The sequence below is a fragment of the Typopeltis vanoorti genome, chromosome 6 (assembly GCF_054136105.1).
Source record: "Typopeltis vanoorti isolate ZY-2024b chromosome 6, IOZ_Tvanoo_1.0, whole genome shotgun sequence".
NCBI classification, from domain to species: domain Eukaryota; kingdom Metazoa; phylum Arthropoda; class Arachnida; order Uropygi; family Thelyphonidae; genus Typopeltis; species Typopeltis vanoorti.
Genome location: NC_143554.1, coordinates 80,691,450 through 80,714,520, shown reverse-complemented (window position 1 = coordinate 80,714,520; position 23,071 = coordinate 80,691,450). Strand labels below are relative to the sequence as shown.

At 34.9% G+C, this 23,071-nt stretch overlaps 1 protein-coding gene across 1 annotated transcript in view; it reads right to left on the bottom strand.

The window, feature by feature from the left end:
- The window catches only part of LOC150105628 (sodium-coupled monocarboxylate transporter 2-like), a 69,432-nt gene continuing 46,361 nt past the window's right edge, over nt 1-23,071 (bottom strand). The window contains exons 11-15 of the mRNA XM_090394953.1: nt 19,851-19,937; nt 15,581-15,756; nt 9,012-9,112; nt 1,049-1,158; nt 1-784 (exon numbers count right to left, since the gene is read on the bottom strand). Coding sequence (XP_090251079.1) covers nt 695-784; nt 1,049-1,158; nt 9,012-9,112; nt 15,581-15,756; nt 19,851-19,937 — 564 coding nt within the window. The 3' untranslated portion in view covers nt 1-694. The remainder of the gene's footprint in view (nt 785-1,048; nt 1,159-9,011; nt 9,113-15,580; nt 15,757-19,850; nt 19,938-23,071) is intronic.

The following is a 23,071-nucleotide window of genomic DNA, read 5'->3' as shown; positions in this document are numbered from 1 at the left end:
AGGAAAGTATTTTATTGAATATAAAAAATCGTACATCGGTTTCATTTGCGACCTTTCGTATAAAATATAACATAATTTTCTTTGTGGTTCAATCTCCAGATTTACAAATACCTGGAGATATGGGCGTATTTAGTTTGTCTGGATTGCCATTCATAAATACTACAATACATTTTATTGTTGCCTTTTTATCGTTGAAAGTTTCCACTGCGTCACGTCTTTTCAGTTTGGTTTATATGAGGACGAAAAGAAATGGACACGGCAACAAAAGTCCTCCTTTAGACTGAACGAATAACGAAGTATAGAATGAAGTAAGTCAAAATTTGTGAAAAAATATTTGTTGCTGAAGGTAAAAAAATGACTATACCTATGGACAGTCGACATTCGAATGGTTGGCAGTTGGTTTTAATTGCTGGTATAACATCAGCCACAAGGAGCTTGGTGAGCTATCCAGGATCGATATACTCTTTCTTGGAATGTGTCACAGATGGTCAAGAGTAATGAACTATTCTTAACTCATCGGGAACTACTTATTCTTTTTCAGAAGCAGTTCGTGCTGATTATCGCAGAATTGTTGTAAGAGCGAAGATTACTTTCAACTCTAGCAAGGTTGTTATTGAAGTTCGAACATCATTTCTTTGGTTGTTTACACCTAAAATAGGCGGCTCTTCAAGCTTTCAACAGCCTGCAACGTTGTTCAGTTGAGTGAGTGCTTCGAAGTGGACATGTCTATCGTTGACAAGCTACTGCGGCTAGCTGTAATGTCAATGGTGTCTTTGGCAGGTTCCTGAATCGAAACAAAAGCAAATGAATTGTTGTACATGAATTGGTGTTGCAAAACAGATTCTTTTTAGTATGAATAAAATCTGAGAGAAGATAAATTATGATAAAATGTAAGATTTGAGAGACGATATGATATGAGATTCGACTATATATGAATAACCTGTTATAGGAATGCATATTTAATGAGTCCACTATTATTAATTTTTCATCTCATGTAAGAATGGAGCTAGACTGCGCTATAAACAAAAACATCTATACTCATACCTACCCCTGTTTGGTTGATATTTATTTTTCCATTCTTGCAACATATGGCTGACCAGAATTTATCAACTCCAGGAGCTAACAGCCTTGGATTCACTTCTTTGAAACTGGAAGTTTCTGAATAACAGTAAAGATACTGGTCATTTTAAAGAACTGACAGATTATTACATTTTGACTTCACTAATACTGAACTATAATTAAAGCAAATATATATATATATATATATATATTAATAATAAATTACTAGTGTATCACAACTCATTGGATTTTAATTTTAGACATGGATATCGTGTTTGCGATGTCTCAGAAAAAAGCATTTGCTGTGATCAGTTTGATTCAAAAGTGAATAAGCCTAATGCTGGATTTAATCCAAAAATAACTGGATAACTTTCACCTGCACTATCAGAAACCGAGCTGTAGACGTTGAAATTGTGCTAATTTGGTTAATGTTTCTACAGCAGCGTTGCGTGACAGGACTCGAGTTTTTACGACAAACGACAACAGTGCTTGAGGTTGGCAGGGAGGGAGTGTTAACCACTGCGTAGAAATCAACGAATTTTAAAGGACTCGCCATAACATTTACATACATACAGCATATGCATCTTAATGATGAATTTTATATCTTTTTATTCTATGAAATCTCATGTTGTACTGATTGTATTTATCAGAGTTTAACCGATCAGATGTTTTTATAATTCTGTTTTTGTGTGTGAGCAATAAAGAGCAGTTATATAGCGAGTCATCAGTTCGAAATTTCATTGTTTCTTTCGCAGCGGTTCTTTACATTCGACAGACAACAATTTTTAACAAAATTTAATCTGAATATACGGCTGGAGCAGAAATTGATGTGGTTCGCATAAATCCAACTGATAACTCCGGATTACATTATCGCACGGTGCACAAACTCTTGTTCGCATTTGTTTAGGAATGTGCCAATACAACTAAGGCTACGAGGCGAGTGTGAAAGATGTGAAAATTGCACGTATTCAGAAGGAAAATCTCTTTCACTCAGCATATGAAATTGGTTCCCTGACTTCCGTTACAAAAGCTCATATAAACTGATATTTTTCGGACGAAATTCAAGCTCGAATTTTTCCAAGAATGACTTAATTTGGAAAGACGTTGGAAACGTCTTATTCTTATTAAGGAAGAGTAAGATCTATTGTTATTTTATACTAAATAGGATAAACTATATATTTATAGTTTGTGCTTTAAAATATTACCGTACAATGTAACTGCATCTTGTTCACAAGTTGTTATCATAATTATTGAAGTGTAAATCGTAATTATTGAAGAAAAGAGCTTTTTAGCTATTTTCTTCAATAATTACGATTTACACACCAACCGAGTGTAAACTTTTCATAAGTAAAACTTACGAAAAACATAACCCTCGATCTTTGGCACATAATTAAAATTTTTTTTTCTCCCTGAAACTTGATTTGAAGGCCCTTCAAATCAAGAAAATAATGGAATATAGTGTTATCAACCACGAGATGGCAGCAATTGTCTACCATGCTCTCTCTCTCTCTCTCTCATCTTCCTATGATTCATTGAGAGCCTTCAGCAAGTATTAGTGACGACTAAGGATAGAATTTGGCTGTTCAATAATCTTCAAAAAGTTAGGGAGTAATGAAACGATCCCCTCACTTGCCTTTTGGTGGAATAAGAGGCCTTAGAGAATTTTTTCAGTTCTTTAAAATATTTATCTAATTTATTCATACTATGTGTATTCTTTAAATTTATTTTTACTTTTGTAACAGTTAACACACATTTGATTGACATAAAATGAATTAATAATAATATTTTTGGTTTACAGATCAAGTGTTGATCAATTTTATTAACCGAAACAACTAGTTTCGCCAAACTAACTGTTGGCGTCTTCAGGGTACTTACATATAGGCTGAAACAATCTCACAATTATGTGCAACTATAAAACCGACTACAATAATTACAAATAAAATAGTATCGAACGTGCATGAAACACGTATCGCGTGTACAAGATTAGCTAGCTGTTGCTGACTAACTTTCTGTAGTTTGTATTAAAGTTCATTTCTTTTGTTTTTAAAGATTTGATTAGGGTTTTCCATGTCTCTGGGAGTATTAAGCCTTTATTTCTGTTAAGGTTGACAGTAGAACGGGCGACTGTGGCTGCTTCTTTGAAAATTCTTGAATGGTAATCTTCCTTTAAGTAAGAGGAACAACTTTTGTCCCAATCGATGACATGGTTAGTTGCGGAGAAATGAGACGATAGGCCAGAAATGTCCTGTCTGTTGTTTTTGACATAGCCAATGTGCTCTTTTTGCCTGATTTCAAGGCTTCTCTAAGTCTGTCCGATGTAACTAGAGCCACACGAGCATGGAATATTATAAACTCCAGCATATTTATAGAAAGGGTGGTTGTCTTTTGGAGATCTTAGTAGTTTACGAATAGATTCCATTGGTTTAAATGTTACTCTTATTTTGTGTTGTTTGAGAAGGCTGGCGAGCTTGTAGGAGATGCCACTTACAAACGGAATTGCAATAGTTTTTATATATTGAATATCTTTTTGTGGTGGTTTAGAGAAAAGGACTTTATTGACTAGCCTTCTTGGATAGCCGTTCAAGTACAGATTATTGGAAATTAATGTTAACTCATCTTGAAGGGTTTCGTTGTCTGTTGTGATGCGAATCGCTCTCTTCTTTAACATGTGTACAATGCTGAGTTTATGTGAGTTTGTTGGGAGAGGAACTGAAATGTAGATAGCGACCTATATTGGTCGGTTTTCTGTACACTGATAGATTTATACTGTCATCAATTTGTTTTTTTTTGATTAAGATGTCTAAAAACGGTAGTTGTTTTTCTCTTTCAAGTTCCAGAGTAAATTTAATAGAATGATGGAAGGAGTTGATCTTTTTGAGAAAATCATATAGGTCATTTTTGTTGTTGTTCCACACGATGAAGATATCGTCCACATAACTGAACCAAATTTTAGGTTTTGGAATAATTTGGGATAGGATTTTATTTTCTAAGTCTTCCATAAAGAGGTCAGTACATGAAGGTGAGAGAGTGGGCTCCCCATCGCCAAGCCTGTTAATTGTTGGTAGATCTTATTTTTCCACGAAAAGTAGTTAGAATTTAGGCAGTGAGCAAACAATGAGGTTATATCTTGTGGCAACAAGGTACTTAAGATGTCAATGACCTCCACTACAGGAACGTTTGTAAAGAGAGAGAGAGAGAGAGAGAGAGAGAGAGAGAGGTGACATCTAGGCTGGATAGAAGATCATTATCCGGTATGTTTATGTTTTTTTTAGCTTTTCCACAAAATGTTCGGAGTTTTTAATGTAACTCTGAGTTGTGGATGTGTTGTTGTAAGAGTTTCGAGAGATGTTTTGACAATAAGTAGGCAGGAGAGTTTATTGCATCAACGATTGGGCGTAAAGGAATACCATCTTTGTGCACTTTTGGAACGCCACAGAGTCTCGGAGTTAAAGGATGCATGGATTTTAGTTTTTTAATCACGTCTGTTGGCCAGTTGGATAAATTGCGTAGTAATTCATTGGTATCATGGTGGTTTTTTTAATGTCGGATCTTTCGTTAAAAGACGGTAAACGGACGAGTCAGATAGTAGATGGTTTACTTTGCCTTCATAGTCCTTTGAGTTCAGTATTACAGTACTGTTTCCTTTATCTGCTTTAAGTATTATGATGTCCTTGTTTTTTAAATTACGAATAGTTCTTCTATCCAATAAGGAGAAGTTTTGTTTTGTGGAATAGGGAGAGGAAAGTATTATACAACTTTTTAGTCTTAGATCATTTGCTGTGTGAGGCGGTAATAATGAGATTCCTTTTTCTAGACTACAGATGAAATCCACCTTAGGAATCTGTTGAGGAGCTATTGCATAGTTGAAACCTTTCTTGAGAATAGCGATTTCAGGTTTCTTTAAGAGAATGACTTAGTTGTCCGGCAGAGAAGGTTTAGACTCATTGTGGGTGGTATAAAAGGTAGTTGAAGTTTTTATTCTGGGTCTGTCTGCTTTTGTTGAAAGCTTTGGCGAAACTGGTATTAATCATTCTAAGACTTTCCAAATTTCCTTATCTAAAGAGTTGGAGAGATCCATGAACAGTTCATAACATTGTGAGTCAATTTGACTAAGCACAAATCTTGTGTGATGTAACCTTTCACGAATGAGTAACATAGCAAAAAGAGCACATTGGCTATGTCAAAAACAACAGACAGGACATTTCTCATTTAGTCTCATTTCTCCACAACTAACCATGTCATCGAGTGGGACAAAAGTTGTTCTCCTTACTTAGAGGAAGATTACCAAGAATTTTCAAAGAAGCAGCCACAGTTGCCCGTTCTACTGTCAACCTTAACAGAAATAAAGGCCTAATACTCCCAGAGATATGGAAAACCCTAATCAAATCTTTAAAAACAAAAGAAATGAACTTTAATACAAACTACAGAAAGTTACTCAGCAACAGCTAGCTAATCTTGTACACGCGATACGTGTTTCATGCAAGTTCGATACTATTTTATTTGTAATTATTCTAGTCAGTTTTTTTACAGTTATTCTTGTCAGTTTTATAGTTACACATAATTGTGAGATTGTTGCAACCTATATGCAAGTTCCCTGAAGACGCCGACAGTTAAAGTTTGGCGAAACTGGTTGGTTCAGTTAATAAAATTGATCAACACTTGATCTGAAAAACCAAAAATATTATTACTAATTCTCAGGATCAAGAAAATAAACCTTCATTATAAAATGAGCTGTTTTCGTCATGCATATATGACACAGTAAGTCATCTTTGGCGAATGTGAAAAAGTTTGTGTATCAAGGCATCTATCCCTATTTAGACGAAACAGATGTCAAGTGTCCTTAACCAGATAACAACAGCATGCTGTAGCAGTTAAACACAAATCGATTGCTAGTCAGGTGCTTCTCAATTGGTTAAAAAAAAATCGAAATCACCAGATGCAAGAATCGGGACTGTGTAGCAAAGGCTGTGCACACTATCCAAGATAGTCTCACTCAATCTAATGCATTTCGACAAACGTCGTTTGTAGTGGATGCGCTTGCGCCACTCGTCTTGGACATCTGTCCTTCCATTATCATGAACCTGTTCACGTGAAAAGGTGCTTGTACACTTCTGCCAAGGTGATGTCCATATCATGTAGATATCGGACATACTGCATATTCATCTTTACGTATGACCATGTTTCCCATCGTTTCTTGAAATTCGTGGTGCGACCGCATGAGGTCACGTTAGGCCATCTCAAGGTTGTATGGAAAATCAAACGATGTTAAAACCTTTCACCTATTCAGTCCCTATCTTCCGCGAACGATGCACTATTACTTTACTTTCTGAAACATCCTCTTACTGCCCTGTCAACATGAACCTGTCAGTGGGATCCCAGTGCATTATATATATGCGACAGTTTGCATGTCTTACATGACGTTTTACCTTTAGAAGGTAAAACGTTCAAATTATTTAGTATTATTTCTCAATATAGTCCCTACTCTTTTCCAATCTTAATAATTTAATACTGACTGAGAACATTTGCAGTTGTTTCCTCAACTAATAATGTTTCTTTGATTTCGTCATGATATGAATTTACTTTATTTTTTAAAATAGATGACGAAAATTCCATTAGGACGAGGTTCCAACTGTTGAGTAGGTCAGGAAGAATTTAAAATTTAAGTTCCTTAATTGTTTCAATGGTAGCTGCATTAGATGAATCAGGTCATGATGCAACAAGACGCGTTTTTTTTTTTTTTTTGATAGTTTTCTATATTTATTGCAAAAGCCAAGTTTGAAATAAATCCTGTAAATCTCAGAGATTTGACTCATCTGATCACAGTACACTAACAGTAGTCGGAAAGATATTTTATACTCTGAGATACAATTAGACTTGTTTATCTACATGGCAAATATTGTTTCTAGAGCGCGTTTTAGCGTGACATGTTGACTCGACTTTTTGATTTCCCCTCATAACAGAATCTGTTCATTTACTTCTCCTTTTATTTAGGCATATTCATAATTTTTTTTTTATTTCATTAGTAAATTTTCCTGAAATACTATTGACTTGGGTGACTGAGTGGATTGTGTCTCAACTCACCAACCAACAAGCTGTGGGTTCGAATTCCACCGTGACATGGATGCTTGTGAAAGTCTTTAGATAGCAGATGATTCTAATTGCATGGTGTACGAGCACTACTCTGCAGATTGGAAGACAGGAGTGCCTTGAAAGAATGTCATGTTTGGTTTCTAGAGTTGAAAAGGCCCATGTCAGGTTCCGAATTAACTAACCCTTAGCCATTGCTAATTGTACAATATATTTACATAAATTTTTTTGTGGGTAGGATTCTCATAAAAATATAAGTACAGTACTGTATTTCTTTTTTCTTTCTTTCACTAGGCCGAAAGAGGAAAAACACTAAATTGTATTAGAGTTAATATCTTTTGCATAAAACCGTATTTCCTTTGATCACTCTACAGTAGAAATGTATTACCAACGGTCCGTTTTTCTTAGTATATAGGCTATAGTCGTTGCCATTTATATCGAATGTATACACTAATTGTTTTAGACAACAATTTTAAAAGAACCAAAGAAAAATTCCCGATTGCTGAAAACTGATAGAATTAAACAAGGCGACAGGAATGATTATTAAATCATCTCAGTGACTCTTAATTCTAGAAGTACGTTAACTTCAGCAACAAGAACACCATTAATTATTAAAAAAAAAAACACCCGTAAAGTAACTACTCTGCTTCTAAACTGTAGTCAACATATTGCTTCCTCAGCACTTGGATCTCGTTTTAACACGATGTTTTTTTTTTTTCTCCTTTCTTTTCTGAAATCATTTCTAATGAAATTAAACTATCCTGCTTAGCGAGATTAGCACCTTAACATACTCCACATACCTGTATTAGGGAAGAAATCTTGTTGCTTACTCCCAGTAATTTAGAAATTCCACGAGAGAGAGAGAGGAGGAGGGGTCTGGATTGAACACTGAATTCACAGCAGTGAATTCAGAACGTAATATTTTCAGGTTTCATCTTGGAAGGCTGCAAAAATAGATTTTCTAGGAATTTTTTCATCTTTTCCTGGTATTTCTTAATGGGATCGATTCACTTGGTGGTAGTGCTCGAAGGTCAAGGTAATACGAACACATTACCCTTTACTGTTTACGCTGAGATGTGTCTCTTTTTGAACAACGTTTTTTCGACCAAACTCGTAAAAATACGTTTGACGTATTTCAAAGATTTAAAAAAAAAATACAGTTAATTCATGTTGCTGAGATGTCTTGTCTTCATTAATTTAGTTGAGCGATTTTTCGTATTAACTTACCTTAACATATTTGCAGAAAAGAAACAAAACTACGTGCGACTTTTGGCGATTAAAGCGAAAGCGACAGAAGTGAGTGTGGTGCAATTATTTCTATCATTTTTGTATAACTTCCTCTAATGCTTAGAAAAACTGCTTATCTTGACTACTGTAATTCACTTATCGTGACTAATTCACTAATTGTAGATTTTGCTAATTTCAAGAAATATAAGGGTTCTTTTAAAGATAAATCTAAATAAGGTTTGTGGTGTAAATATCTGAGATGGTCTATTTGATTGAAAGCGATGTATCAGTGTAGTTGTTGTGAAACGTTCTAAATTGAGTAATCAAGTGACACACACACAGTCCAGGCTCTGTTCTTATTTGTGCTAAGTACGAGTACTTGTGGGTTGGAGTAATCACATTTCTGTTTACTCAGAATATGGAAAAGTCACATTCATTAAATGCTGTAATATTCTGATGGGTGGATATGTGTAGAGTATTGTGAAAATGCTAGTTATTGATAGTAGAAAAAAGAAAAGCGCGCACTCACACAAATAAATTTATTCGTGTTTTATAGGAAATCAAAGTTGTTCGTAAGTACTTGTGAGAAGCTTAATAAAAATTTATAATTTTTGTATCACATCAGAGTTTATACTTACTCGTAAGAAGGCTGATAAAAACGCCTAAGATAAAAGCGGAAAGGAAACCGATTCCTGTAAACCACATATACGACACTCGATAAAGTATAAAAGTATCCTCACTGAAAAGAGAAAAAAAAATAGCAATAATTGTGTGTGTAATGAAAGTATTAAAATTCTATTTAGATTTGAACTCATAATTATACTATACTGCATGTCTCTGATCAATGCTGTCTTGCATTCGTGCATGAACGGCTGCTTCTACAATTCACAGATACAAGCTGTTATGAAACATATTGTATAACACAACCCGAATTATTGATATACATCAAACAATTATTGATTTTCAAAGATCAATACGACTATTTAGAAATAAATCAGCAACTCCGTTTTTCTTACGCCGGACCGGATATCAATATATCGTTACTTGAATGTTGAACTCAGCCAGAAATGACTAATCAATCGGTGGTTCTGCCTAATCCGGGAGAAAATTCAAACGCAATCATTATATTAAACTCTCCTTAAGAGTTATTATTATTCTGTCTTTAATTTACTGGTCAGAAGGTTGATAAACCTTCGAATAGATATAATCAAGAGCATATTATTTCGGTAAGTGATGAAGCCTTGGTGGAAAAATTAAGTATTGTTTACCATATAGTTACTCTAATAATTTTTTCTTATTACTTTTCATCCCTGGATGCTGCAAAACGCTTTTTGTTTTCTAATTCCAACTAAACGCTGTTTATTTATTTTATTTGTTGTATTTTTTTAAAATTAATGCCGTGCGTATTAGGGATATTTATACTGACTGACAATTTTTGGTACTTCGTAATATTAACTCTTTGGTAAAAAATATTCCTCTAATCGAATGCTTCCAGATTTTCCCGTAACTGAATGACACATAAGCCAAAATTATTTTTATATGAATTTTCAACTACAACTAAAAAATACAACTACAAACTTTTTGAAAGAGATTCTTGATGTAGTTAGTTAAACATGATAACTTCAGGCTCTTTTTTTTTTTTCGCTCAAGTGACGAAAATTGCTTAGAGTTACACAAACAATCTGTCTTTAGACCAAAGAGCAAATCGTTTATCACTGACTAAGTGGAAAATGACGTATGTTTTCAAAAACTTCGCATTTGCTACCTTAAAATGCATCTCCTGCGTTTTCGCAATCTCTTAATCAACGTGCATTTACACAAAAATACTGATAATGAATCGCAGTACTGAGCACACAGTCATGAACATAGGTTTACAAAATAGATTGCAATGATTCTGCTAACTAAGTTTAATAAATCAACCATTATCATAACATGAACTCATTCTCGATATTTTGAAAGGAGTGGGAGTAATTATACAAGCTAATGCTCCTTCCATTATGTTCTTTCGTTTTTCAATATTCATGAACTATTTTATAGTTCGTGAATGGAAATATGGAAAATTTGTTTAGCTTATCAAGATGCTTTTATGCTGTCAATGGCTTAATATATTAAGGGATATCCTCGCACAGACACACATTGTGGTCTTTCCTAATCATCAGCTACTGATATCGAAATATACAATTGAAGAAAATCTCTATAGAATGGCAATAAAATACGTTATAAGGAATAGTCATTCCATTTCATCAAAAATATCAATTTGAAAGGGGTTCGAAATCTTATTCAGCTTTGTATTGCGCACAATGATATGCCACCATATCGCACATTTTTAAATTAATGACGTAAATTTTTAATTTTTTTCTGTTGAGAAAACTCGAAAGTCTTGTTCAGCAGAATACGTTTTTGAAAATCGCAATTCAATCAAAAAAAGTGAAGTAGCAAGTTAAAGTATTTCATAATATTTTATCATAAATTTAAGTGTAAAATATTTTATTACCAGAAAGTAAATTATGTATTAAGACCATTATATTTTCATTTCATTATAAAATTCCAATTGGAATGAATTTTTATAAATTTTTATACTAAAGGGGATGTACAAAAATTGACAAAGGATATCAGTCGAGAAGGTTTGGAAGTATCTCTAATAATGCATATATGTAATTCGAATTCGATCAACATGTATAATCTAAATTTAAATGAATTTCTTTTCAAAATTATGAAATATCATAAATGGGTTGGTTGTTCACAAGTAATAAGGGGCCACGTTTGACTTTGTTGCCTTATAAAGGATCTTCAAAATTGTCATGAAAACTGCATCTGATGTTTGCTTAGTTATAGTGTAGATCACATTCATTAATACTCTCATGAAAAATTTAAACTACCAATTCCAAGTGCCAGGATTCTAAAAAAAAAAAAAAAAAAAATTCTTCCTTACTTTGAAGCGGCATTCATTTCAAGTCGCAAACGCGAGTCCATCGCCCTCAAATAGTTATTTGTTAGTCTCTGAAGTGCTTCTTCCCCTTTAGAAATTAAGATTACAAAATTAATTTTTTGTAGCTAAATTTTTTTAAAGAAATTCGGTAAACCAAGCACGATAAAAGGGACTCATGCATATAAAGAAATCAAATCCAAGTTTTGCTGTTTTATTTTTGATCAGAAATTCAAATTTTAGCATCTCCTCTTCCCCCCTTTCTGGATACTTGCAATGGATAATTTGTAAAATCTTGCAATGGTACTAATTACTTAACTTGCTTTATAGCTGCCCAGAATTTGGGATGAGGACTCGGGCGACCACATTTAATGTCTGCTTGTTATTATGCCAGTGCGCAAATACAGGGTGGCTATAAAATAACCTCCCCTCTTTGGAGGCATCTGTAACTAAAACTAATAAACGGAATGAGACCAAATTTTATATGGAGACTTTTGAAGGCATGGGGAGATGATTTCCGCGAAAAAAAAAAAAAAAAAAAAAAAAAATAGTACCAAAGTCGCTGATAGGGGAAATTTTGGAACTGCCAGAGCCGAAAACAAGTGGATAATTACATTAATGGAATAATAACATTTCGACGGTGTAAGCGACAGCCGCGTCACTCATTCCAGCTGGAGATGTGGCTCGTTACAATGATAATAATAATTAAACGAAAACAACTTGCGAGAGACAAAAAATTAATGTAGTGATTGAACTCACAGGAAATAATGTTTTATTCATCAGAATCAGGATTCCCTGGACCACATACACGATTTTCAATGTGCTGACCTTTCTTGTGTACAACAAATTGCATCCTGTGTGCGACATGCTCTACAGCTGAGCGTAAGGAGTCGGATTGGATGTTCATAACAGCCCGTTTTATGTTCTCTTTCAAGAGATGCGTTGGGAATGCCACCAACATACACAACGGATTTCAAATATCCCACCCTACAGCTAAAAGTTGCACTGTTTAAGGTAAAACAACTAACAAGCAAAGCGCGCTGAGGCAAGATTAGGACGCATATTGAGCACAAGTCGTCATCAGTCATTCGAATAACTGCCTGAACGTTCCCAATCCCTTTTTAAGGGATTGGAATTGGTGGCGCTGCTGTCACGTACGCAGAGTAAAATTTGCATAATCCTTTTTACTGCAAATATTTGACTGCTTTCGGCTTCGCTAGCGCCAAAATTCCCCTATAGGCGACTTTTGGTACTAAATATTTTTTTCGCGGAATTCCTCTCCCCATACCTTCGAAAGTCTCAATATAAAATGTGGCATCATTCCCTGTATTAGTTTTAGCTACAGATACCTCAAAGAGGGAAAGTTAATTTATGGCCACTCTGTATTTCTGTCGGCAGCGCTTCGCTTTTATCGTATCAATTGTCTTTCCCCCTCATTCAGAGTTGCTTTGTTTCATTAAAAAGTAAACTCTGATCACGGTATTCTTTTCTTTATTTAAATGTAAAATTTTTATGTAGTCTCACTCACAAAAAAAGTTGATAATCTACAGTACATTTGCTACCGTTGGTGGGCTAATGATTACATAATCCCGGAAACTTTGGTAGTCTAGATGACTGATGGTCTAGAGGCCCAAGATGAAACTTTTTTTTTTTTTTTCAAACCATTTCACATCGCCAATAAACGGGATAGTGGTCTCACGCTGAAAGGCTTTTCGCATACATCTACAATATAATTCGAATCCACAGGCTGTTTGTTGGAGAACAAAAACACCATCCACTATGACAATTAAGCTGGTATGCAAGCAGAAGCAGCAAAGCGTTAGCAGTTTTAGCGTTCTTATAGTCTGTGGATATAAGAATAAGGATCGTCCTTTGAAATGTAATTTCTATTCTCTTTTTCATTTCTTTTGTACTTTCATATGAAATTTCAAAGGCTTTTCCTCGTCCTGTCAGAAAGGCGTCATTTTTTTTTTTTTTTTAGAGTACCAAGGCATACCAAAATCCCTTTTACGATATTGGCCGAGTGGTTAGCATATCCGCTCTCCAGCCAAGACGCAAGTATTCTCCACGGAAGTAGGCGGAGCTTCATTAATCCCAACGTTTTTGAGGATCAAAGTGGAATCGGTGTCTATCAATGAATCAAGAGGATAGGGTTATGGCAGACAAGTGCTGCCATTTCGTATGCCTAGACCCCTCCCCCAACATATTATGTCTGAAACAGTTTGAGTTCTGCGGTTGAATTTTGAGCTACGATGTTAAAAAAATCTGAGTTTCCGAGTGAAAATGCCTACTTACCATCCCTGAAAATCAATTAATACAGGAACCGAGCCAGAAAAAAAAAACCCTAGAAAAAGTTTCTATAGTCAGCGACTAGAGTTTAATTTATAACGTAATTCTTCGAGTGGTCTAGGGCTATGGAAACGAACACCATCTCTTCAGACTTATGCAAATGACATTTGCTTCCACAGTCATTCGTATTATATGAATTTTTGGATTACATTACAGTAGGAGCAATTTGCCTGGTCGATCGACGACAGATGCTATCTTTAGGTTACGACAGATGCTATCTTTAGGTTACGACAGATGCTATCTTTGGGTTACGACAGATGATGGAAACGTTTCGAGGGAAGCAACATCTGGTATTTATTGATCTAAAGAAAGCGTACGATAGAGTGCCAAGGTAAGAAGTCTGAAGGTGTCTGAGGGAGAAGAAGATACCGGAGAAATATGTCAGGCTGGTGCAGGAGATGTACAGAAATGTGAAGACAAGAGTTCGGACCTGCCTAGGAGAGAAAGTTTTCCAGTGACAGTTGGCTTGCATTAAGTCCGTTCCTGTTTAATATTATGATGGAGATAATGACGGAGGAGGTGAGAGAAGACGCGCCTTGGACTATGTTGTATGCAGATGACATCGTGCTGTGTGCAGAATCATGAGAAGTGGCAGCCAAACTGGAAAGTTGGAGGAAAGTACTGGAAGAGAGGTATGAGACTGAGCAGAAGTAAGAAAGAGTATATGTGTTGCAAAGTGGATGGCAGCCAGGAGACAGATCTGGAGGTGGAAGGAAATGTCATCAAGAACGTCAGTGGCTTTAGATACTTAGGTTCAGCAGTGAAAGAGGATGGTGAGACTGAGAAGGAAGTGGGATGCAGGATGGAGGAACTGGAGAGCTATGCGATTAGAGAGTGCCGATCAATCTAAAAGGCAAAATCTACAGGACAGTAGTGAGACAACTATGACGCATGCTATGGAAACTGTGGCCCTGAGGAAAAATAACATCAGCAGGATTGAGGTAGCGGAGATGAGAATGCTTAGGTGGATGTGCTTTGTGACCAGAAAGGATCGTCTGAGAAATGACTATGTAAGGGGGAACGGTGAAAGTTACGAACTTAGGAGCAAAGATACAGGAGGCAAGGTTGAGATGGTTAGGTCATGTGATGAGGAGAGAGGAAGAGTATGTGGGAAGAAAGGTCATGCAGATGGATGTGCAGGGGAGGAGGAACCGCGGGTGGCCAAAGAAGAGATGGAGGAGGTGGACTAGAGGATGAAGAACTTGGATGTGGCTACAGCCCAAGACAAGAGGTTGTGGAGAAGACTCACTACAAACAGCGACCCTAGTTAAGTGGGAAAAGCTGCAGAAGAAGAAGATTACAGTACAAATCTTCATATATATATATATACATACATATACACATACACATACATATATATACACACACACACACACACACGACTCATGTAACAGAACCAGAGGGGTGGAGGAGCGACGATTGCCCCTCAGAAAAAAATCAGAGCGAAAAAAAAAAAATTTCGAATCTATTTTTTTCTTCCAACTTATGCGTGAGGTCCAATAGTTTTTCTACCAAGTAACCTGGAGTTGTGGAAACTAATTAATGCGGTTACCGGGTTGCTAATCTTCTACAATCTGCTATATCTGTAAGTTGCGTGTATTCTTTGACCAGTTTGTCTATTTTGTGAAATGAAAGACCGTGCCACCTATGCATTAGACCGATTAACTCACCTTCGGCTAAAAGCTCTTAGAAGGGTTTTGCGTTTCCCAAACGGGATTCAAACTCTTCCAACTAAAGGGCATAATCATAACCTATGTGGCTCGAAATTTTTAGTTAATTAATAAAAAATAAAATTAATTTATAATTATTAGTAAAAATGCAAGTAATATATTAACAAGAAATCTAAAATATTTCTTGCCTTCTGAAAAAAGTTCAAATATGCATGAACGTTAAGTAATGTTTCTTTGAGCCAGGAATTAAAAATATACTTACACATTGGGTTGCACAGGGGTAATCTCTGGAGCTCCATTCCGTGTCATGTTGTAATAGAAATCAAGACAGTTAGCGACGCTCAAAGGAGAACGTTGGATGTAAGGCTTATGAACAAAAGCCCCCATACCTACCCATAGAGATATAGCTAGTCCCAATAAAAGTCCTGCAGCAGCTCCCTGGACCATGGTAAACATATTATTAATAAAAGATAATAAGAAATGCTGAACATATTCTTTTAAACTCTGTTTGAATTATATATTAATGACTGTAATTTTTAATATTTTTTTAAATATTGATAAAATGTTTCTAAATTGATTAAATTGCTTTAAAACGAATTACTTTATTAATATTTTAGTGATAGTCCGAACCATGGTTGAGTCTTTGTAGCTCAGTCGTTTTCGATGAAGCCTTTTGAATGGAAAGATTCGAATGCAAAGAACCTTTATCAGGGCTTTTCGACTAAAGGCGGTAGGATTTTTCCTTTCGGAAACTCGGGTTTTTCATTCCACAAACAGGCAAACTGGACAAGAATATGTACATACAATACATATGCTTACATATATATAAAACTGCCTTGCATCAAGTTATGGTTCAGAAAGTCATAGGTAAATGAACCATAAAGGCCTGTAAGCATCGCGAATTATTAGTCCCAACCATGACAGCTTCCCCGTAACACAATCGCGACATTTGTATTTCGTTGAAAAAACTTAACTTGATTCTTGACTTGAAAAACACTTGATTCGATTCCGTCTAGGACGTGAGATAACTATGTAAGGGGTTTTCAACTGATGGGTAGTTAAAATTTACCTTAAATTGAAAAATCCTTCGGTTTTATTCTGGAATGGAAGGGTTTTTCGTATCATAGAACAGCTGGAGAACACACACTGAAGATAATTTTTTAAATATATCCTTTATATTTAAAGGATTTTAATAGATTTTTGAAATATATCCTGTTTTATTCTTTATATATATATATATATATATATATATATATATATATATATATTATACACACACATATATACATGTGTGTGTGTGTGTTGAAAGTTTTCACTTGGTTATACTATACATTAAAAGATACCAAGCAATTTTATACTTGGTTTTAATCCTTTACCCAAGGAAGCAAAACAATGTTTTGCTCGTGAAATGTATCCACATCTGAGCAATTTGTATATACAGGCTAATGACTTCACATCACTTGCCTTAGCATGTATCCCATAATGCAAAGACCCCCCCTCTTTCGGACGTGTAAAATGCTATGCATAATAGCAAAGGTCATTACCCAGACCGGTTTCGACATTTATTGAGGTCTCATCAGTGGGAGCCAGACTCGGGAGAGATACCAAGGTTGAAGTAATGCAGGTCATATATCTCACATACACGTAGCCAAGAGGTGCTAGACATTACTTCAACCTTGGTATCTTGACAACCTCTATTTGGTCCGAGTCCAGCTTGTTCTCCAAGTTTCTCTTCAACAATCTTTCTCAATCTCTTTTCTAGTAGGCCTGCATAAATCTTAGAACACTTAGTAAAGAAATTCCTCTGTAATTCTTACATTCATCCCTTTTTATAGATGGGTACTATGCGAGCTCTACCCCATTATCGGAAATTCGACCTTTTGACCAGGCCCCTTGAATTATGCAGTGTAGCCACTGCAGAACTTTTATATCTTCTACGCGTTATTCCCGCTTCCTATGAGGGTCCGCGTGTTACTTTAGATGCGACTTCTTTGTTAGTACTACTCCCAACCGACCCGTCGCCTGGTCTGCCGCTGGAGGGATATATTTTTGACTGTAGAGGCGTATGTTCACGGGCCGGTTTGCGGGATGAAAAACGCCAGATAAACTGGCGGAAAAACCCTACTGACCGCGCCCAAGACTGGCTAACTTTGCTATGCCTGAGGAAGATCCTCAAATTCCTCACGTCTACAACGGGAATCGAACCCGGGACACTCCTTCCCCAAGCATATGGTTGCGAGGCGCAAAGCCACTAGGCTAACCGCGCGGTGAACTTTTATACCTTCATACTTAAATATTTTTGTTCGAATATCATCTACTTCAGCTGCCTTTCTACATTTCAAGTTCTTAACAGCTTTTCTATCTCAAGTATTGAATTGTACATTTTTTGCATTCCTCTGAAAAATTTCTAGTAGGGGTCTGTCATTGCTTGGTTCAATTAATAGTATTTCAGATTAATTACTCCAGACATCTAGGATATTCTTATCTTCAGTTTTCATGTCACCTTTATCATTTTCGATTCCTTTTACAGTACTCTTTTCTCCATTTCTAAACTTCTTTAATAGCCTCCAGAATATTTTACCACCTTCCTGATATTTATTTTCCATTACTCTTACCAAAGTCTTCCCATGACTTTTGTTTAGCTACTTTCACACTTATCTTAGCTCTCTTGCCTTCCCTCCCCCCCCTCCATTCTCTTAGAACATCTGCCGACTTATTTGCTAGGAACTTTTGGTATGCTTTGTTTTCCAGGAGTACTTCTTGTATCTACCATGGTGTTCTTATTTTATTTTATCCTTGCAGACAAATTCAGATAATTTACCACCGATTAAAAAAAGAAATAAACAAGCTTATATTACTTTAAAATTAAGATGTTCTGATGCATTTACATCATTAAATTAGGTAGTTGTTAGTTAAGTTGTTAGACAATTGAGAGTCTCAATCTGGTTCAGATTTGGCAAAGTAACGTTTGGGTTATCCAGAAAGAAAGTTACATTTCTTTAAAGCCCGATTGATTTTAGCCACTGAACATTCTGTTGATAAAGTTTAGTTTTTTTTTTTTTTTGACGCCTGATATTTTAAAAACAGTTCCATTGCATGTTTTGGCAAGACATTCAGTGAACGCACCTTTCCATGTTACTAATAAAAAGCTCTACGTTGTGAACAGCAGATATCGGCATTTGCGAAACTGAATGTGTTAAGAAAAGTTTTGATCTTGTCTATAGAAACCTTAAAATTTCCAACGGATACAAGTGCATATTTGGCTTCATTAAAAAAAGAGCATATGTTTAAATGCTTTTAAATAATTAAAACATATGTTTTAAATTTAAGCCTTGGAACTCCTTGGAGGTGTCACGTAATAACTGTCGATATTTAAATATCAACAGTTGCGAATGAGTCTTTACTGAATTAAGCTTTATTCTTTGCCTGTAATAAAATAAAATAAGCGCATATTAAATATAGTACTGATCTGATATTTCATTCATTTTTAATACTAAGGGATTCCATTCGGAAGAGTTATTCTTTTCCTAATGCAGGCTTGTCCCATATAGCAGAATATGAAGCGAGTGTTATTTTCTTCCCTACTTGATGAACAGAAACATCTAATACCGGGTGGGGGGGGGGTCATATTGCACCATATTACTCCAGGATAAAATAGAGGTACGCGTTTCTTCAGGAATGTCAGATGCCAATTACTTGTAATGGGAACGAATTTGATTACAAGTAGAAGTGTCAGATCACTTCTATACATAATATGACAACAATCAAGAGGAATAAGTTCAATTTAATTTATTTAAATTCATGTCTTTATTTTGAAAGAAGCTATATAGATATTCATTTTCAAAATTTGTTTTAATATGCAGAAAATTTTGTTTTCTCCAGTCGGATAATCTCGTTAGTTTTAACAACTTATTATCGTTACTGACTGTTTACTTATTTAGTGATGTTTCTTTTTCACTTCAGGTTGGCTAAATATTTCGTGATCCGCGGACCTCGAATTATGCTAGGCGTGACTAAAAAGGAGTGGCTCCTTACGTCAATTTGTTCTCGTCTTAATTGACCCTGTAATGGTTCACTGACCAATATATTGAGTGCTGTGAACTGTGAGTTAAGTCTTAAACCACAAAAAGCCTAAAAAAGGAAAGAAGTGTTACCCAATGCTCACAGTTTCGTCAAAGAGTATAGAACTGGGTGGAAATAATATGAATTTCTGATACTAACTTCCTATGTTTCTTATAAACATATGTATTATGTTAGGCGCCTATACGTCCCAAATAATTTTGCCGCCTTTAAACTTAATTTTTGTAGTCTTGTCTACTTCTACTAATACGTGTTCACTCTGACAGGTTTGTGTATTTGTCTTGTGCAAGACAGAATTCCAATCGAAGTTCTTACAAATTTACAAACAAGAACGGTATCATCTCTACTGGCTGCGCCCAGAGGTGTGAAAATAATAGTGTTAAAATTATTATTGCTTAATCTATTAGAGGGCATTTGGATTTATATGAACAGATACCAGATCGTAAACTTACCACGTTAGTTGCCCAGGGAAAGAAAAGTCCCAGCGAGAACAGGCCTAACTGGGGTCCTAAAAGGAGCGACTGAACACTTTGGGCCACCTGCAATTAAACACAAAAGTTTAACAACTCTGATATTTTAGAGAACATAAGCCGTTCATTATCAATGTAAAAAGAGTTTTGCATTAAACGGATGAATTTGCAGTGATATTAAATTCTTAATAGAATATTGTCAGATAAATAAAATTGCTTGATGCACGTGCATTATGAAATGCGTAGCAATTTTTTTTTTTTTTTTAACAGAGAAATGGGTAAAAATTCTCTAAGCCTTTTATTTTGAAAGGAGTAGGCGAAGTTCTTTTAGCCCCAGCTTTTTTGACGATCGAAGAACTTCAAATAACGTAAAGAAATCATTGCAGAATATTAAAAGAAATCAAACCAGAGAAATATTCGTCCAGGCTAAATAATATTTCAGCAAATTATGTAAATTCTTAACAAACAGTAGAAAATTTTAGGATGTGACACTGAAATCGAATTAAACTTTGTGGTTAATATTGTAATACTGAAAAAGAGGGCAAGTTAAAATAATAATAAAAATAGACACATACTGTATACTGAACAGAATGGATTCTGCGTACGTACAGTGGTGCAGCTAAAAATCAAGACCTCCCGCAACTAATCCAAGAGACAAATTACATTCGGCAAATATCAATACCTCCTATTTAAACATATTCTACATTATGGACAAATAATGTTCATAGTAATCATAACAAGTATATAAAATAATGAAACTTACGTAATGTAAAGTGTTTAATCCTAAGCAGTGTTATTTCAAAACGGGCTCGTTTACTAATATTCTCAACTCTGCTCAATTTAGAAATGGGAAAAATTTATATTATAGAAATTTAAAACTAGTAAAGCACAGCTCTCGATGCATAGTACAAGAAACTGTATTTTCTGCAAATCCTTTATTAATTTAGACTGAATTTCTTTCGTGATTTTTATTTGAAATCGATAAGAATTATTACTAATTTAACGAGAAAGAAGGGTAAAACAAATCAAATCGAAACAAAGACGATTTCACTCCAGGAGGAATGCTTATTTATTTTTTTCGAAATCCATTGAAAATATGAAGCTAAAATATTGAGAAAGATTGATTAACACCAAGTAAGCTAAGGTCATAAGAAATCCGTGTATATATCAGCTGCGCCTATTCTCAGTCAGTTTATTTTGTGTGAGATAAAACTGAAACTGGCTAATGCAGATTGCAAAAAGGCAGAAGTCGTATCCGGGATGGGATATTTCATCTAAGTATCTCGTGGTCTTACAACTAAAGCTACAGAAATGTGTAAAAAATAAACAAAAAGATAAGGACAACTTCAAAAATCGAAGATGATAATACACGATGTTCTTATTCTTTCTGAAGTATTTATGATAATAAAAGGATACTTAACATTCCATCTTCGTCTTAATTGAACTTTGCCATTTATAAATAATGATATTTGTCCAATTGTTTAAATTTATCTATTTTGTTTTATCGCAATTGCTTTTAGTATCATGCTTCTGGCTGTTATTTTTGTGAAACATAATTAAATAGTGGCATTTATCAGCCATAGCAAACAGAAACATTTATATTATTTAACAATTAGTTACTTAAATTAAACCATTGGAAATTTGACACGCGAATTAAACTATAAAGTTGAAAAACTATTATTATCGTTTTTTAACTTTTTAACATGAAGCCTTCCACCAGTGGCTTCATGTCCACCTAGAATGTCAACGGCATGAACTCCACGCAATACCTAAATTCATATTTAAAACCAAAATGTATACAAAAGCCAAAATGTGTTCAAGATCGGTTTTAGGTTTTGGAAAAAATTGGAGCACCCGGAAGAAAAATAACTCTACAGGTGTCATTTTAATGGCAATAGGCTGAAAACAAAATAAAATAAAATTTTGACAACAGTCAGTTTGCTAACATTTCACTAGATTTGTCTCTTGAGGTTGCTTAAACCTGGGACTCTGCTCCGACCATCGCTTAGCAGAACATCAAATTAGAAGGATTATTAAAACTTCAACTAGTCCGAACTACTTGTTTTGTCGAAATGAAGACAAACAAAATTCAAGAAATCATTTTTACTTTTGTTTTCAAAATTAGAAACATTCATTTTGTTTAATTATTTCATAATTTCTGTGCAATTTTGTGTGTGTACGCACGCACGCACACACACACTGTCTTACATCTCCATTTATGGAAACATTTTGGAAGACTTCATATTCTGTACTTTAAAAAATAAAATGCGAGTTTCGTTCTGGTGTTTAATGATATCTCATTTGAACACATGGCAAAGATTTTCTGGTTCCTAATATTTAAATATTTCCAATCTTAAAATTCACTTTACTGGACGTTGAGAATAACTAACTACTATTGGTGATTATCTTAATCAATAAAGAAACCCACGAGGCCCTCAACTTTTTCGTGTAAAGAAAACTACCGTACAGAAATTCTTTCATGCAAATTTTGATCATTAGCTTTCCGAGAAGCCGGCTACTTGACTAACAACATGAGCCATACGTATAATTTCTTCAGAAATCTACCTAAAATACCTTGCTTCCTGAAAGAATAAAAAAAAAAAAAAAAAGTAAATCGCAATCAAATATTCTTGGAACTGGTCTATTACACAATACATATAGTAGAAAAAAACAACCAAGAAAGTTTCTTCTTCATAAAGGAAATCGCAATTCAAATGATCACAAAGTCTATTTCCCTGATTTCTCATTATTTTTGTATAATGGGAGAAAGAGCGAAGAAATTAGAAGGACGCGCCACCAAACTTTTTATCTGCACATTTAACTGAAAAGATCACATGAAAAGGCGTGTAATCCCACTTGTTTCGAGGTGTTTATGAAATTCCTTGCTTACATGAAATTGTGAAGAAGAGGGACGGTGAAATAGAGACAGATCTTATGAAAACTCATGTTTACCGAAAATTTAATTGAAACAAATTTTCTTATTCTTTTCTTCCTCTCCTTGATTCCAACTCTTTTTGGGATCGGCATATTAAACTCTGAACTGTATTATTTCTATCCTTATGTATTATAATTTATTGTCTATAGTTTCTAAATTACTTGCATTTAATTTTTACGTTTCGAAAAAGTAAACAAATAAAACAAAACAAATAACGATATTCTTCAAATTTTCTAACGAAAGAAGTGGCAGGAACTCTCTAAAGAAA